The sequence below is a fragment of the Salminus brasiliensis genome, chromosome 15, assembly GCF_030463535.1.
Source record: "Salminus brasiliensis chromosome 15, fSalBra1.hap2, whole genome shotgun sequence".
Lineage (NCBI taxonomy): Eukaryota > Metazoa > Chordata > Actinopteri > Characiformes > Bryconidae > Salminus > Salminus brasiliensis.
The window spans coordinates 23,874,750-23,893,875 of NC_132892.1; the positions used below are offsets into that span (position 1 = coordinate 23,874,750).

At 42.0% G+C, this 19,126-nt stretch overlaps 1 protein-coding gene across 11 annotated transcripts in view; it reads right to left on the reverse strand.

The window, feature by feature from the left end:
• The window catches only part of mcf2la (mcf.2 cell line derived transforming sequence-like a), a 101,535-nt gene that overhangs the window by 45,403 nt on the left and 37,006 nt on the right, over positions 1-19,126 (reverse strand). For all 11 annotated transcript variants that reach the window (XM_072657432.1, XM_072657428.1, XM_072657433.1 and 8 more), the window contains exons 2-3: positions 7,260-7,343; positions 491-605 (exon numbers count right to left, since the gene is read on the reverse strand). In XM_072657432.1, coding sequence (XP_072513533.1) covers positions 491-605; positions 7,260-7,343 — 199 coding nt within the window. The remainder of the gene's footprint in view (positions 1-490; positions 606-7,259; positions 7,344-19,126) is intronic.

The following is a 19,126-nucleotide window of genomic DNA, read 5'->3' on the forward strand; positions in this document are numbered from 1 at the left end:
CCAGTGGGGAAGAAAGGTAGAAACCACCGGTGTGTCCGAGGAGTTTAAGAGGCTAGGTGTAGTGTACTTTATGTTGATATGTGGTGTATCATAGGAAGCGAGATAAGCCTGGGGAGGGGTTTACCACACACACACACACACACGCACACACACACACACACACACTTACACACAATGGACTAAAACAGTGAAAACTGTCTATATTTCACTTTATTTTGTACACCAAACATGAGGTCACTGTTACCCTTGTTTTTTCACTTAATGTAAGTCTGACAGTTGTTCTTCACATTGTGTCACAATGTAATGATAAATGGACCAATAGAAATGCTCCAAAATTAATTGGAATATAATTTCTTTACATGTTTACATGTTTTTCCTTCTCCTGTAAAGTTGACAAGTTTCGGCGTGACTGTGCTCCACCCTGATTTAGACATAGGACTCATGAAGAGGACTCATTTACACCAGAATACAATTAAGATGGGATACACACCTGGGCACGCTGGTCAGATACGTCAGCACATTGTGGAACTCCTGCTCCTGCAGCTCACTGAACGCAGGGAACTCTGGGAAGACGATGATGGGGCTGCCATTGTTCCCTCGGCCCCCTGGGAAACATCGGAGCAAAACAGGAACAATGTCAGGGTTTGTTTTGTATAGCTTCATAAATTAGATCAGAAGAAGCTCCAGAAAGGTCATTTATAAAAGAATGCAGTAATGAGAGCCCCTCCCCTTGAAAAGCTTTGTCTTTGAAATATTTAAACATATGGACATATCTGATCTTCACTTGAACAATACTGAGAGACGGAGGTAATATAACTAAACACATACAACTGCAAGAAATGTCTTATTACTACTTTACATTAAAATCAGGTGAAGCACATCAGCTGCTGATGATTAGAACATCATTAGAGGGTATTTTAGAGAAACCAGTCTAATTTAAACCTCAGACATTTAGTTTGTTTGGCTCTTGTTGAAGTGAGAGGTATGATCACCATGGTGAGATCCAAAGAGCTCCCTCGAGGGTCTTCAAAAAGTAGGCTGTAGATGCATATGAGTCTGTGAAGGGATTTAAAAAGGTCTTTCAAAAATCAGCTGTTCCACTGTCTGCTAAATCAATTACAAGTGGAGCGCATTAAATACAATGGCCAACATGGCCAGGTCAGACCACCCTTGTAAGTTGTAAGCCCCAGAGCAGACTTCAAGATGCTTAAAGGTGTCTCAAATAATTTAGTTAATACAGTTAATGTCAAAGTACAGCATCTAGCATCAGAAAGAGACCAAACACTTCTAATTTTCATGGAAGATATGCAAGGAGAAATCCCTTGCTGTCTAAAGTAGACAAAAGTTTGCCAGAGAACACCTGGAAAAAGACTTCTGGCCTGGTTGTGGATCATGGTGAGACCCAAAGAGCTCCCTGAGGCTTAAGAAAGAAGGTTGTAGATGCAGATGAGTCTGGGAAAGGGAATTATAAATATCTCAAAACATTTAGAACTCAACCATTCCACTGTCCACTCTTCGGGAACAATGTCCTGTGGAAAGATTATTGGCTAATATTTTACTCCGGCCTCTGGGGTATGGTAAGGTCATCAAAGATCAGATGATGTTTTACATTTTGATTGAAGATGAATATGACCAGCCACACAAACTAACAAGGCAGATGATGTTCAGGTTGCTTTTTAGGTTGAAGCAGCCAGCAGGGGGCATGTCCACATCTCCCACTGAACTACATCAGAGTCTAATACTAGAGGTTTTCTGGTCATTCTGAAGGACAGAGGAAGAAAGCAGAAGGCCAGTGAATGGAGAAGGTTTGAATGTGTCTTCTGTGGATGAACACTATCACTCTCCAACATCCCGATCACAAAACAAAGCCTGAAGACCCACAGCCTGTATGGGATCAGAATCCTAATCCAGTTATTGGCCCAGTACACTTAGATGTTTGAGGAATTTGCGTTGGTGAAGTTAGTGGAATTATTTATGCAGATTAAACACACACACACACACACACACACACACACACACACACACACACACACACACACACACACACACACACACACACACACACACACAAGTGCACCAAAATGTGTCCTCGGTCCACCCCGCTCTTGTCCCAGTTTCTGTCTGGCTCATAAACATACACCAGCTCTCCACAAAATCAGAGGATTAGAGCACACAATTGAGAGGCACACACACTGCCTTGCTCTTCCTCACACACACATACACATATACACAGTGGCTTTAGGGCCAGCCAAGCTGCTCTGGGGAAGCTGAGTGATGGCTTTGGGTTTTCATGTAGTGCTGGTTGCATTTATCAATCCGATAAGACCTCACTCAACACTCAATCATTCAACACCATCACCCTCATCCATCATTTTCACATACAGAAAAATATACACTGAGAAAAGCCATCAGTGAGCATCGCAAAGGCACATTTGGTGAAGTACCTCATCATGATTATACTGTTATGATACCGACAAAATACCTCATTATGATTATTCGTGATGTCCCACGCCGATGTCCCGCGCCAGTGTATCAGGATTGGAACCACTCCAGGCATATTTTCATGAATCGGGTATTGGATACTTTAATCCGAGTCTTTGTTTTACCCATGGTGTTCACAGCGCCACCTGGTGTCCTAAAGGCGCTATTAACTGACACTGTTGCCCAGTTGGCAGCAGTGTGGACAGTCACAGAAGGTAAATAAAAGAGTTTTGGAACATAGAAACCCCCCTGTTTTCAGGCATGTCCTTTTCCCACCTATTTTCGGTCATTTGCATTTCCCCTGTTTTTGGGCATTTTCTTTTTGCACCTGTCGATTCAGCCCAAATCTAAGCCACATCTGGTATTTATCCCTAACCCAAGTCAAGTGCATGCATGGCAGCCCAGAAGTGCTGGATCTTTTAACCAGATCTAGTGTGTCAAATATAGTGGTTGAGAGGTGGATGACCTCTGACCGTCATGGTTTAAATATGGCTTAGTGGTGGGGGAAAAGCTCTGTTTTACCAGCAGGAGAACCGCACATCTTTCTTTGTTTTTAAAGCAGCACTAAAGAGCACATTCAGAACCGAGTGGAGGCTAATCCTAATGTTGATACACACACGCTGTAGAAACATTAACTTCACTATAAAACAGCTATTCCACATCAGTAGTCGACAAACAACCATAGATATCAGTCCAGAGTGTGTACTACTACTATTACACACACACAGAAAGTTATTACACTGCAGTGTTTAAAGGAACTGGAATATGACTGGTCAGGGAGGCGAGTCAGACTGGATTTTAAGATCCAAAAACAGTAATTTTAAGAAAAGTCTTGACTAAACTGAATCGGTCAGTCCAAAATGTCTTATTATAGAAATTTATATTAAAAATAAAGGGATTTTACTGAACGGATTAATTAGCAGCTCATCTTATCTAAACTGTACTGCTGTATTATTTATAGAAACACAAAGACTGGATCGTTATTGTACTCGAGCAGGCATCATATCTGTGCAGGAATAGTTATGGAGCTCATTTGCACATTGGACACATATGTGATGTCAGTATTGAAATGGCCAATATTGCAATGATGAATAACAGACAATATAATTAGTGGGTTTAGACGTACACGAACACACACTTTCTCTTTAGCCCTGTTCATCCCATACACCCCTCTCCCGCCCTCCCCAGTGCACACATGCCCTTTAACTCTGTCGTTCTCTTTCTCTCCCGGTGAAAAGGACACTGCTGTCCTATTTGTCATCAGTAGTGCAGAACCACAGCACAGGCCCATCTGCTGAGTGTGTGTGTGTGTGTGTGTATGTATGTATGTATGTATGTGTGTGAAAGATAGACTGCAGGGGCCAACACAAGGTTAATATGGTCCCCATAAAAACGCACATGCATGCTCCCGCTCACACACAGAGATGAATAGATTGAACAAACACATTGCACTCAGGTCTAAACGGCTAAAAAAATATCACAGTATGCAGAACTCTTATTAAGGTACTTATTAAGGTAGAGTGGTGTGCTTGCTAAGTCAGGGAAAGTGGTGGTGTTATTCACTATGCTACCCTAACCACTATCCCTTTAAAGCACAGCCAGCTATCATTCAGCATAATGGCCAAAGCATGTAGGCCTATGTTTAATCAGTGGTATAGTTGGAGTCCAGGCGCACATACATCAGGTTGAACAAATGTATATACGCAGAAAAGCAACTCAATAAAACAAAGCTTTCTCAGTGCTACAATAACTAGCGGCTAGTCTGTCTGCTGTGGGATCACAGCAGACGGGCTAGCCGCTAGTTTTTGCCGCCATGCGTATCGGTGAACCTTGGGCATCCATGACCCTGTCGCCGGTTCACTGGTTGTCCTTCCTCAGAGCACTTTTGGTAGGTTGCAGCCACTGCATATCAGAAACACCCCACAGGACCTTTCTGATGTTTTGGAGATGTTCTAACCCAGTCATCTAGCCATCATTATTTGGCTCTTGTAAAAGTAGCTCGGTTTCTGCTTTTAACACATCTCCTTCAAGAACTGGAGAGACTGTCTAATATGTAGACCCCACCCCTTGACAGTTGCCACTGTAACCCGATAATCAATGTTACTTACTTGTAATGTTATGGCTGTCTGATGTGTGGAAATGTGCTGGGTTCCAAAACAGGCTCAAAGTACAGCCCAGTTCCTATATTTGGCCCTCAACAACTGATGTATGGATGGAAACGGTCCAAAATTCTTTGGACTAAATGCTCACCGTGATTTATATGTTTACATACATCCCAGAACAGAGATTTTCCTCTCTCCTGAAACGTATCCATTCTTGGTTCTGTTAAAGCAGTGTTAAACACAGGAATGAAATTAGTCAAATGACAGGGCTCAGTTGGCCAAAACGTCTATGATTGAGTAGTTCAGTATTACACTCAGAAGGGAAAGCCGTAAATAGGCTGCACTTCCAGAAGAAAGGAAGGGGATGAAAGCCTGGAGTTGAAAACCGAGAGAGAAAAAGCTGAAACAGAAGAGTGCTGAATAAACACTTTCAGGGTCCAGCAGGGCAAGCCTGTCATTTACTATGGGTGGAGCCATGAAGCCAGACCAGTGGACAATCTCTCTCTCTCTCTCTCCCCACACACACATTTACACACACACACACACACACACACACACACACACACACACACACACACACACACACACCCTTCAAATGATTACAACCAGAGTCAGTAACCACACTGCCTGGGCCTAAATACAGCCCCATCATTAGGACAAAGCACTGAACATGAACAAAGGCCTTTGAAGCACTAACCACTAGACAAACTGCAGATGAAGCCATGGCAACCTCTAATTCCAACACACACACACACGCACACAAACTCACTCGCTGTCACACAGACACTTGCACCCACACTCAGTGTTTCTTCTTTAGGTTCCATGCACTCCGATCCACTCCCCTTACACTGCCGCACACTCTCCTGAAGGCCATGCTGCAGAGTGTGGTTGCCACGCACATCGCTGTGGCAACTCTAAATTATTCAGTGGATCCCGGACAGGCAACCTTATCTGGGCTCTAACTGGGACAAACATGGTTATGGACCTCTGGATTCCCTAGGTCTGATTATGTTTGTGTTTGTGCACTTGCTCGTATCAGTGGACCATTCGTAGGTGAAGGTGTGAGTGCATGTGATTGATGGCAATTCCCAGCCAATAGCTAGGTCTCTGCCTATCCCACAATGCTTCCATAGGAACTGGGAGGGTCCTGAATACTAAATAAAAGTTAGATTAAAGACCACCATTTTTTTCCCAAACTGTCTCTATTGTACCATCACTAGAAATCTCTACACTAACTGCCCATTCTGTTACATGAGCAAACCGATGGCTGCACTGTCTAGGATCATGCTTTCTACTTGATTTTGGAGCAGTGCTGTGAAGATGTGCTTGCATGTAGCAATAAGAATGTTAGTGAGGTCAGGATGTTGGATGATCACCATCCCACCTCATCTCCAACTGCCCCAACTCTTTTTTGGATGGTTAAAGGAAAAAAAAAAAGGCTGTGTGTTTGTGTGTGTCCATGATGGAACTCTCGCTATATCTGGCAGAGAGAGATATGAACTCAAGGTGAAGTAAACGTTAGCTAGCTAGTGCTGATCTGGTGAATAAAATAATGCTTCCGCAAATCTTCTCACACATTCAGGGACTCTGACTTTTACCCATTCAACGTGGATTGGCTTGTCCGTGGTGGCACTCTCACTCCATCTGGCACAGATATTGCTAGGCTGCACTTTTATAAATAAAAAGTGCAAACTCCACACTTCCAATTACATCTGCAACATGACACACCAAACTGCCCCTGCTCTGTCTGTTAATACAGCCTCAGCCAGCTCTATATATACACAAAACTGTGAATGGCTCAAGCAGCACTTCCTCAGGCTGACGTACGGCTTCGGTTTTACGTTGGACCTGCAGCTAGGGTGGCAAGGGGGGGCAGATGAAAATGGATGCCATCACGACCACTGGCTTGATTAGAAACACAGTAGTCTTATTCGTTTACTGCATAACATGACACATGAGATGCTGCCAACAGGTCACCCAGCAGTGCTGAAAAAAAGGTCTCTGCATAAATATGGCAAGGTTTTTTTCCACAAAAAAAACACTAGGAACAAGAGTTTGAAGATGTCCAAGGACAGGGAAAGAAGACAGTGTGGAATGCTCATATTCTAAAGTTAGCATTAGGTCAGCAGGCTAATTTTCTGTCCATTACATCATTGCTATCTACGACATTTTAAGGTAGGTCACTATATGTGCACTGAAGGCTAGGCAAGAGAGAGAGGAAAAGAGTTTGTTTGAGATGTTTGAGTTTCACAGGCTTCACAAGTGTTGGAAGACCAGAGTTGAGGCAATGAAAGTCTTAAAAGACTGAAAAACAAAACAGTTGGATGTATACATAGTGAGATGTAAAGGACATATAGACAGAGAGACAGACAAAGTGGTAGGTAATCAGTGTTTCTATAAAGCTACAGCTAGCAGCGCATCCTGTGCTGCCCTTCCTTTTTCACGCCACACATTTCTGCTGATCCAGATTATAAGCAAAGCTATTAGACTGTTCTCAGGTCAGTGTTAAAGATAGAGAATCACCTCTGTTCAAACCACAGCACCGCTGTATCAATCCTCATTTCCCTACACATCCCTTGGGTGGACAGAGATGAGCTATGAGGGATATGGGTCAGTGTGTTTCGGTAGTGAATTCTGATCTGAGGTCAGCTGGGAAAGTCATAAAGGAGGTCTCACCTGACAGGAAAGCGAAGCACTTCCTGAGATCAGGGCCGATGTCTGCAGCACACAGCGGACTGCTCTCCTGCTGCATGATCTCATCTAAAGGGGACAGACAGACACAGAGAGAGAGAGAGTTTTAGCATAGACAATATATAATAATACAGTCACATTATATTCACTTTGACACGTGACAGAGATGAGAGGAAGCAAACAGTGTGATTTCTGCACTGGGAGAGAACTGGATTACCCTAAGCAGCTTTACACACTGTGCGGATGTGTGTGTGCGTTTTATGATGAAGCAGATGTACATCGGGTTACACTGGATGAAACTCAAATAGATGCACCTCAGTTTGTTCAGCCAGTTAGAGAGAGAGAGAGGGAGGCAGCTGACAGCCTTTGGTTTTATGTTTGATGACAGAAACTAGGTCAAACTCATGACACACACACACACACACACAGCATTATTACACTAGTGTAATCTCTTTATCAACACTAATAAATCTACAGTAACAGATCACTGAGGTCCAATGCAGCCAAATCTGAATCTCCATTTCACATCACACACACCTATCGGCTCACGATAAGAACACATCACAGAGGTACAACACAGTGGAAAAATTCCACCATACCACACACTCTCCGGTCCAAACTCACAACAGGTCACCAAGGTCCAACACTGACAACAGATGACCAAGGTCCAACACCAACCACAGATCACCGAGGTCCAACACTGACAACAGATCACCGAGGTCCAACACTGACAACAGATCACTGAGGTCCAACACTGACAACAGATGACGAAGGTCCAACACTGACAACAGAACACCAAGGTCCAACACCAACCACAGATCACTGAGGTCCAACACCAACCACAGATCACTGAGGTCCAACATGGACAACAGATCACCGAGGTCCAATTCCAGCCACAGATCACTGAGGTCCAACACCAACCACAGATCACTGAGGTCCAACATGGACAACAGATCACCGAGGTCCAATTCCAACCACAGATCACTGAGGTCCAACACTAACCACAGATGACCAAGGTCCAACATGGACAACAGATCACCGAGGTCCAACACCAACCACAGATCACTGAGGTCCAACACTGACAACAGGTCACTGAGGTCCAACACTGACAACAGGTCACTGAGGTTCAAAACCGCAGCAAATCTGAATCTCAACATTACCTCACTCACTCTCTGGTTCAACACTGACAACAAATCTGACACTCCACCACATCACATAATCGAGAACAACACTAACAACAGATCAATATGATCCGATGTAGAAGCAAATATTATGCTTCTCTACAGCACAGCAGAGCGGGCACACACACACACACACACACACACACACACACACACACATACACATACACAAATCAGCATCAGTTTCTGCAACTGTTATTGTATCTCTCTTTGTTGTCATTATGATGACCGGGTGAGAGTTCTCAAAACCACTGAAGAAGGACAGAGAAACTGGAATATGGTGCTGAATATTCAGCAAATCCATAAACAGACTGCACAGGGTTATAGGGCTGAGAACAAGCACACACATGCACACAGGGTTGCACTTTTTGCATTATTAAGTGCTTTAAAATAATTAAAACAGAGATCACGTCATAATAATCCACATGTATTCGACTGTGGCACTGCCCCATCATCGAGCAATCGAGCAATTTGCCATGAAACACTGCTAATCATGGGAAGTCATGACTGCACAAACAGCAGATGACTCAAGGGTACCGCAAAATAGGGGCCATCATAACACGCAATGACAAACGGGTGGAAAAAAATCTGCAAAATCAAGCTTCCGGTTTTTACAATTTCTACTAATGCTGATGCTACTAATGAGCAGATCAAATCAGACGATGCATTCATAAAGTTAAGAAATCCAGCTACTGCACTTTAAAAGACAGGGCTGTTTCCTTCTCTTAATGAGAATCTTTCACAGTACTGTAAATGTTAAAAGGCCACATTACCAAAAAAATCCCCTTGAATTATTAAAACAAAGATGTATGAAGTAATATGTTAATATTGTTGACGTTTCAGAATATACAGCTTAATATATGGAAAATAAGTCGATCTGAATTCACTCTTTCTTGGATGTCACAGGAACTCATCTACATCTCCCAGCCTATTCTGCCTACCACAATGTAACCAATCTCACTCATTTTGCAGCTCTCAGGAGTGTTCCAGGTCTGAGTACAGAGCTCCTTTAACTTACATCAGTCTTAAAAATGCAGAAACAGGCTGTTTAATTTTAAGAGAAACTGAAATATTGGAAAATGTCAAATTTATCATGAAATCATTTTTTTTAGGAATTTTAACTTTTATCCGTTTCAGAATGCCCTTATATAATTTGTCTGTTTGCAATTTTTGAGCTTTTGTTAAAGTGGAAAAGTATTATTTAAAAATATATTGAAAAATTCATCAAAACTTGCACATCAACATTTAAGTTCTTCTTGGACCCTTTTTAGGCACCTCAAACAGTTTTTTTTTTTTATTAATTCATTGATAAATCCTTTAGATTATAGTTATATAGTGCAAAGTAATGACTGTTAAAACAAAAAATAATGAAACTGCATGTATTGACACCAGATATAAATCCAAACTGAGTCCCTCTTTATGGAACTGAGCAATTCTAAATAGCTCTTCAGTAACATGGCTTCAGAGACAAGACTGACGGCATTAGCCCATTAGTGGCAAGTCTGGGCATACAATAGCTATTTACTGCAATGTAAAGTAGCCAGTTTTTCCATTTGATAAACAGTGTGCTGGAGTCAGACCCCTCAGAAGGCCTTAAGATAAATGCAGTTGCTAGCTAGCCTGCTATTAGATTACATAACAGATTGCTAACTGTGTGTTTTGGTGGTGGAGTGATGAAATGCCACCTCCAGCATAGGATATATGTCACTGCTCACTCACGACAACTACAGCCTGATGACAGGTTAAAGAGAAGTTTCCCTTTACCCTGAATATAGTCGGCATATTTGTACTGGGGCTATGAAGCTAAAGTAGATAACACTTAAATAAATGTGGCTCTGAGCAATAAAATAGACAGAAGGACCTATGAACAAAATGGACACAGCTAAAACCTGTGGTGGGAGGCCTTTTGAGGCATGAATTTTGCTCAACTGAACATGGTTCGAGTCGATAGTAGGGACGACTCGTGTAGTGGCAAAGGCATGTAAACTGGTAGGGTGTAAGCTTGATGGCCTAGTAACTCCAGTGAAAACACCAAGAAGATAACTTCAGGTACCAAACAGACCACTGAATGTACCATCACAGCATATCCATATGACCTTTAGATAGACATTTAGGCAGAAACCATCAGAGAACTTAAGTCTAATCTGGAGTGAATAGCAATGTCCGTGAAAGCAAAGCCAGCATCTGCTCTGCTGCCTAATGCAGACTCACAATCCGCTTCACGGTGGATATTTCCACATATAAACAAGTGGCAGAGCTAGCTAGCAATCTTCCAACTAGAAAAGCAGGGTTGGAAGCACTGTTTGAAGACCCTACATAATCCCAGAGGAGCTGTAAATGTAAATGTAAAAAAACTGTAAATGGTCATTGTTTTTCTCTCATTAAAATGATCTGGCCCTCAACCCGGCGCGAAGCACGTGAGGACACTCTTGAGACAGCTGTCAAGGCTAATGCGCTCTTGCTAACTCTCGTCCACTAAGCTGGTTAGTGGTGACAGAAGTTGATGCTGGACTGTGACCAGAAAGGACATGCATCAAGCTCGAGCTCCCGGCCTATTTGTGCAAGATATTCAAACCAGCATTCAAACCTATGAGATTCTGATCAATGAAGGAGTGGAGGACATGCTGTACAAACAGTGTAATCAGGCCAAAATACAGACTTCATTTGGCTGCTATTGTTTTATACTACATTAAATAGCTTGATATGAGGCTCATGAACAATACAATCAGCAAACTGGAACCAATTAAGTTAACTGCGGTCAGCTTGTTCGCTCAGGACTAGGGTTTTAGCTTGTGGCTGGTCGACTACAATAATGCTGTATACCATTTGAACTGGGAGGTCAGAATTTTAGAGCCTCAGAGTTTCCAGTAGGAATTTTCAACTGGAATGACCAAACGTGAGATTTCCTACTCGGAAAGACGGGATTGTCTCACCAGTCCAGAGCTCAGAATCCAAGACGGCCACATTGCACATCAGCAGTAGTAAAAGCAGTAGTATTATACAGTTTATTAGCTCAGATCAGTAAATTTGGGAGATATTTTAAAAATGGGTACTTATTTACTACATGATGCAAGAAATATACTACAGGCTTTATTATTTTAGGTATAAGTATTATATCTTCTATACCTGAAGACACATTTTTAGTTAAGTTTTGCTGTAGTAAATGTATTAAATGCATTCTACTGCCCTGACTGAATTTTGTGTGAATTGGTACACCCCTTCAGAACGGAGTCAGAAACCAGAGTCAGAAAGCAGGTCTCTTTGAGATTACCTACATTAAGACATGTGTAATGATTTAGACATGATGTTTGCATGAGTCTAAATGCTAATAAAGCTTTTCTACATTAGAATGACAGATTCTGTAAAACTAAAAAAAAACTTTAATCTCAGCTCATGAGAGGAAAAGGACGATTCTCTACATATGACTTTCTCTAATTTAATTTTTAAGGCCATTAGGGACATAAACAAGAGAGCATCTGTGGCCTATGCAGGTCTGAAAAAGTTGAGAGCAGATGTACTCATAAAAATGACAGACCAGAGCTGACCTAGAATGAGGATTTGTAGTTTCTGATACTGCTCACCATGAACAAGGAATGATTCTGATCCCAGATCAGCACTGGCCTTGTGTGAATTCAGGGCCAGATGCAAAAGAGACAAATGACCAACTCTTTCTCGTTTGACCCACGGGTGTGCCTTAGTTAAAAGCTGCTATTGATGGCTGAAGGAATACACCATGTGATTTATCCTTTTCTCTGCAGGGTATTTTCTATTTACATTTATTTCAAGTTAAATAAAGCCACACCTGCTCCTCAGAAAATGAAATACGACTAAACCAGGCTCTATTCTCAGCATGATGATTATACAATAGGGGTGAATTTAAGAATACAAAATTTAGTTCATTCTGAAATATAATGTAGTTGTACTGCAAGCACCAAAGTTCACAAGCAATCAACACCAATCAGCCTCTTATGTTCATGACACTCCCCACACTCCTAATTAGCAAAACCTAATTTCCCTATATATATATATATATATATATATATATATATATATATATATATATATATATATATATATATATATATATATATATTATAGTCCATCCGCCTAGTTTTGAAAACCTGAAAACATGAATGACAGAAACCAGAAATATTGATAAAGGAGAAACACGATGAAGCTTGTGGCCTCCCAACAGCAGTGACAACACCGTTTCATTTCATTTCAGTTCTTTTCATATTTAATGGTGTTTATTATGTTGTGTGATCATACAGTCAAGTAAAATTCATCAGGCTATATTGATTGTGCCATATTTGTTATGCATTTAAAAAGACTGGGTTGGCTGAATCACTGGTGAAGTGAGGGGTGCTAGATGGGGGTGTTATGCTAAAAGCTAACCTTACCAGACCCTATTACAATTTCTTCAGCTAGCTAAACACATACCGTGCTGACTGGACACAGAAGGGACCCAGAGAGGACAACTACAACACTATCCAAAGGGACTTGGGAATAATAACAAAAGGTTTGTGTTGCAGTGTTAAAATCTATGCTACATTAGGCTAGGCTAGGCTTTGCTATGCAGCTGAGAGCTATTTTGGTAACGTAAACCAGCCAATAAAAGCAGAGATCACCATTCTGTGCCCATTTCGTGTTTCATTCTGAAGCAAAATAACAGGGTTGTAAAACTTGTAAAACTGCATGTGAGCATTTTTCCAACCTAATGAAAGTGACATCCTTTGGTTTATACATTTTTATACATTAAAGAACAATGTAAAATATATATATATGCATTCTGTCACGCCTTTAAAAAATGTTCTCATGGATTCTTTGGGAAAGACAATTGTGCTATACAGAACCATGACAATTCAAAGAACACTAATAAAGGATTATCTTATCTTAACCATTTGAATATGTTCATGGTTCTCCACCTGGTTTTTCATAAACATCTCCTTGAAGTCATGTAGAACATGGTTCTACGGAGCTCCAAAAAGGGCTCCAGTATAATTAAATCAAAGAACCCTTTTAAGAATAGACTGTATGCAGTAAGAATAGATGTGCGAGTGTTCGAGACTGGTTAAATCACTCACTGTCCGCAGAGTAAGAGCACAGCTCTTCTTGAATATTAAAGGCTTACTTTCCTAACCATGCAATTACTCTAAGGTTCCGTCACTGCATACTTATTGATATGTCCATTTCTGAAACATGTATATCAAGATAATAAGAAATATAATCCCAGACCCTATCAGACTCATAATTAGGCCCTAGATAACAATGAAGTTTCAGAGACTAGTTCGTAAAGCTGAAGAAGTATCCCCATAGGCCTAAACTTTGTACAGCAAACATTTGGGTTTCAGGCATATGTGTGATTTAGACATGTGGTCTGTTACGGTAGACTCTCACCTCCGGTGCAAAACTAAAGAAGCCAACTGTGGACATTAAACATGCACTGGCTGATTCACTATGTTTGGGGTAACGGGGGGAAAAAAAACCCCAAAAAGATACCATACGATTCATTTTTCGCCTTACTGTTGCTTTAAGACGAGCGCCAGGCCTTGTTCGCGGCCAAACATGAGGCTCAAGGGCTCATTCGCCGCCAAGTCTGTCAGCACCTTGCTTTCGCATTGTGTACCAACAGAGAAGCAGCGCCTTGGGCGCTAAACAAAACCACTTTCACCATGGCTGTGAAGACAAGAGCCACAGAGCTGTAGCCTATGGCCCGGGCCAGCATGCCAAAGCGTTCCAGCAGAGCATTCACAGAGCGATTCAGCGGAGCCTGGAAAGCGGCATTGACAAAAAAAACATTTTAAGCAGAAGGACGAGAAGAAGAAGAGGAGGAAGCCTGGCTCCCACACTTGGCTGCTAATGCTATTCAGCAGAGCAGCGAGTAGGCCTATTTATTTACAATCCCCTCCATTTTTAATGCGAGACTCCGATGGGTGTAGGCATGAGCCGTCCTTCAAGGTTAAAATCCGCTGTTTCTAGGACACTGTGGGTAGCCTGACCGTGATAATAAGCCAGAAAGGCTTAGACAAGGTTAGCAAATCATCTACTTAATTTACTATCTTCCCGAGCAGGAATGCCAACAAATGTTGACCTGAAATGCAGTTTTAAGTGCACATAAAGTTCTCACCTTTGCTGTGCTTCTCCTTCCTGGCACAAGAGAACAAGGTTAGCATCCTTACCCTCACTCGCAGTCTCTACTAATGTGTCCACTGTCTGCATTATTTACACCTAAGTACTGGCCACAAGAACATAGAATACTTAGAATTGCGCCACATCCAAAAGATCACACACATAGATTTCATAGACACACACACACACAGTAATGTGGAAAAAGGACCATCATTTGCAACATCGCTATGTTGTTTTGGTCATGTTCTCACAAGCAGTCCAGGTTAATCACACGTCAGTATGTCGTTAAACACTGCTCTGTCTATGTCGTGTCACGGCTTGTCCGAACTACAAAGGCAAAAGAAGAGCAGAGATGAGCAGCACGCCATTAGAGCTGCTAAGGCTGCGTTCACAGTACCAGGCCCTAAATGGGACACATGCGTGGACATCAGATTTGAGGCATTTTGGCTACTTTCACACAGCAGGTAAAAGTGGCCCAAATCTTTTTTTTTTTCGTCATAAGGGACACAGGCTATGTTCAGGCTACCAGCCCAAATCCAATTTTTAGCAAATATCTAGATTGTATCCAGATAGATTTTTGATAGTATGGACAGCAAAAAAAAAACATGAAATCAGATTTCTGCAAATCAGATCCACACCACATTAGGAGGTGGTTTGTTCAGTCTGGACACTACACTCCAGTTCTAGTGAACAACCTTTTAAGCATGATGTCAGAATTGTACTCCTTTCTTACATCCAACAATATGTTGAACTGTAACCACTGACCAGGTCTAAAATGGGATTATACACTGGAAAATTGGAGAACACCAGTCGTTAGACTATACTGAAATCGAGACAGCTTTTGTCCTTATTGGGAGAGACTAAATCAGCCAAAAAATCAGCTTGATTATCCTGTAGTGCAGCCCAGGCAGTACTAAGTGTCTCCTTTTTTTACTCAACTTTTTTCATTAAAAGTGGGACCTCCGATTTATCACGCAGGAATGCTGAACACACTCTGGATAGCCTAGCTTTCAGCACACGCCTTTCCAAAAATGCCCCAATGTCCCGTTATGGTTGCGAGTTCGAATCCTGAGCCATGCCGCTTTGCCATCTGCGGACGGAGTCCAAGAGAGCACAATTGACTATGCTGTCTCCAATGGGTAGATGGCACTCTCTCTCCCCCCATCACTCTAAGAAAAGCGATGTTGGGAGGCAAAGGCATCTGTTGGCTGGTGTGGTGGAGCTGGGTACCCAACACCCCCTCCGAGTGTGTCCACTGCCGGGCCACCCTGCATCAGCGGCAGATTGAAAAGAGGCGATGACTGGCTTCTCATGTATCGGAGAAGGTATGTGTTAAGTCTTTACCCTCCTAGTGCTGGGAGCATTTCTAGTGCTATGGGGAGGATACGAATGGGGGGGTTAATTGGCAGTACAAATTGGGAGAAAAAGGGAAACAATTGACAAATTTAATAATATTAATAAAATTATCCACTTCCAGTTAGCACAGTAGGTGACCATTAAGCATCTGTGAATTCCTGCTACAGCATGGGCTGGAATGCACAAACATACACTCAGCTACCAACTGCCATAACCAACTGGCCGGCATCCCATACTGCTAATATCAGCCTAAGCAACTGCTCGCAAACTGGAAATATTGGCAGCTGTGTGTGAGTGTGTGCATAAGAGAAGCCAGACTACATCACTGGTTTTAAGGAGCCTCCATCTGCTCTGCTATAGGGATAAGGGTAAAACCCACTAATACACACACAGAACCACAAAAGCAGAAGGGGGCTGGGTGGGAGATCAACAACTGAATCAAATGCCTGACATTTTTCACAGCCCACCTAAATTACATATGATAAAATTTCCATGAGTTGTACTCAGCATTGAGGTGGGGTCATGTGCAAGACCAATTCAGGGTAGCTGCTTTTTATATTATGTGGACATTAAATGACTAATAGACCAACACAAAAAGTGAAATGCTATTTGTCCTGTAAAGCAGAAACTCCTGAAGTAATACAAGATTTTGTCAGGGATATACATGGTGTCCAAATGTTTGTGGACACCCTTTCTAATAAATGCATTCAGCTACTTAACTTGCACTCATTGCTTAAAGAGATGTGCAAATGTACACACACAGTTCGTCTAGTCCCTGTAGACAAGCACTGCCAGTAGAATAGGACTATCTGGAGCAGATAAACATGAGCCTATTGGCACCATGCCTAATGCCAGACATGGGCTAGAGAGGTATAAAGCCCCCCAGTGTTGAGCTGTGGAGCAGTGGAACTGTGCATTCTCTGGAATGATAGTGCTCCATCCAGTACTTCTGGGATGAGATGGGGTGATGAGCATCCAACACCTGACCTCATTAGCGTTCAATCAACTCCTCCCAGCAATGCTCTGAAATCCAGTAGAAAGCCTTCCTTTTGATTTTAGAATATGAATCAGTAGGTGTCCTAATACATTTGTCCATATAATATATATTGGTTTCCTATCCCTATAATATATATATTTTAATCTTTTTTTATTTCTGTGTAGATATATATATATATATATATATATGCTTTTGATCTTTTCTTTAATATTTTATTTCTTTAATATTCCATTCTTTTTTATCATTGGTAATGTGAACAGACCACAGTAATCAAATAAACATGGCATGTATTAACATCTACTTTATTAAAGCAGGTATGTAAGGATATGTATGGGCACATGTTGATGGTAATTACCAGAAAATTGGTGACTGGTGGCAGACCAGTAATCGTACAGAGTTGAACAGTTACAGTATGTACATAAACAATGCAGAGGATTCAAAATCAGGAGCGTTTCCATGTGTGGCAAGAAAGTGGAACAATGCCTTCACGCTCCAGCAGTGGGTCACTATGCTGGCTGGCCAGGGCAGGCGCTCACTGAATGCAAATATGTTTGTCGCGACAGCGTGAAGACAGCATGCTACTGTTCGGTTTCCTCCTCACGTCACACTCAGACAAGCCTACAGAGTCAGAGAGAGGTCTACAGATCGCACTCGTAGCCCAAAGGGTTTCAGATTCAGTGGCACTGATTGAGGGTATGTGGTCTTTAGTATATCATCACTGTCCTGCAAAATCTGTGCAGTGATCCACTTTCTGATATAATGTGGACATGTCCTCCACACTGTGTCCAAATTTCACAATGAATGGACCAAGGCATCGCTTGAACACCCATTTTAAGCACCTTTATTTTTAATCAGCTATAACATTAACACCACCTGCCTAGTTCAGTATTGAGTATGCCCCCCTTCAACAGATCTGACCAAGTCGTCTAGCAATCACAAGTTGGTAGTCGTTGAAGTGTCTCGGATTTGTGCACTTGCCCCATTTGTCCTGCTTTTGACACATCACCTCCATCACTGTTCACTTGCTGCCTAATATTCCACCCCTTGTTTTTCGCTTCACCTGTCAGTGGTGCTAATGTAATGACTGACTGGTGTATCCACAAAATAAATACAAGACCAATTCAATGTAAAGGCCAGTAGCTAGTACATCAAATCACATACAAATAAGTCAGTAAATCAACCTGAACTCTCAGATTTTTTTATAACTTTCCATGCTAGTTAGTTTCTGCTAATTATATCTTGTAAAAATGCTTATATCCGAATAGCAAAACCGAGACGTACTTCACATTGTGACAGGCCAACATTTTAGCATATTCACAATCAACTCTTCAGTCCACTGTGCAGACTTAGTTCAGTACAAACCAACATCTCGAAAAGCGTCTCACGGCCCAAGGGAAATGGCTATAGAAAGCACAGCCACAACGCTAAGCTAAAAACATGCAAATTCCAGCTGATGGGCCTCCACTTGTCAGCGCTGTGGCAGCAAAGTTTTGCAACCATGGTGATTCCACGTTGCTAAAGCAAAGCCAAGGTCACGGCCGTGGCAATGGCCTGAGGCTGAGACTGACGGTTTGGCTTTGAGGCGTGAGCCTCATGATCTCAAAGCTAGCCAGAACACCGGCCCAAAGTGGCTGTTGGAATTTAAACCCTTGTGGACGGCAAAGCTGGACCATATGGTCAGAGGAGAAAGAGGAACTAGCGCACGGTATTGTCAACTGACCCAACTGTCGCAAACAACGAGAGAAAGAGAGAGACAGGGAGAGAGAGGGGGAAGTTCGCCTCTGGAGAGCATATTGACTTTGGAGACGAGGGTGAATTTGAAAGTAAACAACTCCTGACCAATAAGGGACAAGCATGTGCAAACAGTGGGAACTATACAGGTGAGAACAGTTCAAGGCCTGTGGTACCAAAAAGTTTTTTGGGTTAAATTATTAGAATTGAATTGCATTATAAATATAGAAATACATAAATAAATCAGAGAGCGTCCCATACAAAAATGGAAGGGAAATAATGAATAATATTTTTTATTGTAATGTACTGATGAAATTACTTACTTACATAAACCTATAGTTGGAACCTGGGGTGGGTTCCAGCACCCCAGTACCTATAGGTTCCAGCACCCCAGGTCAAATGTTTTGTTATTTTCTGCATATTCTGGAACTTCTGAGCAGGGCTGGGTGATAGGGTAA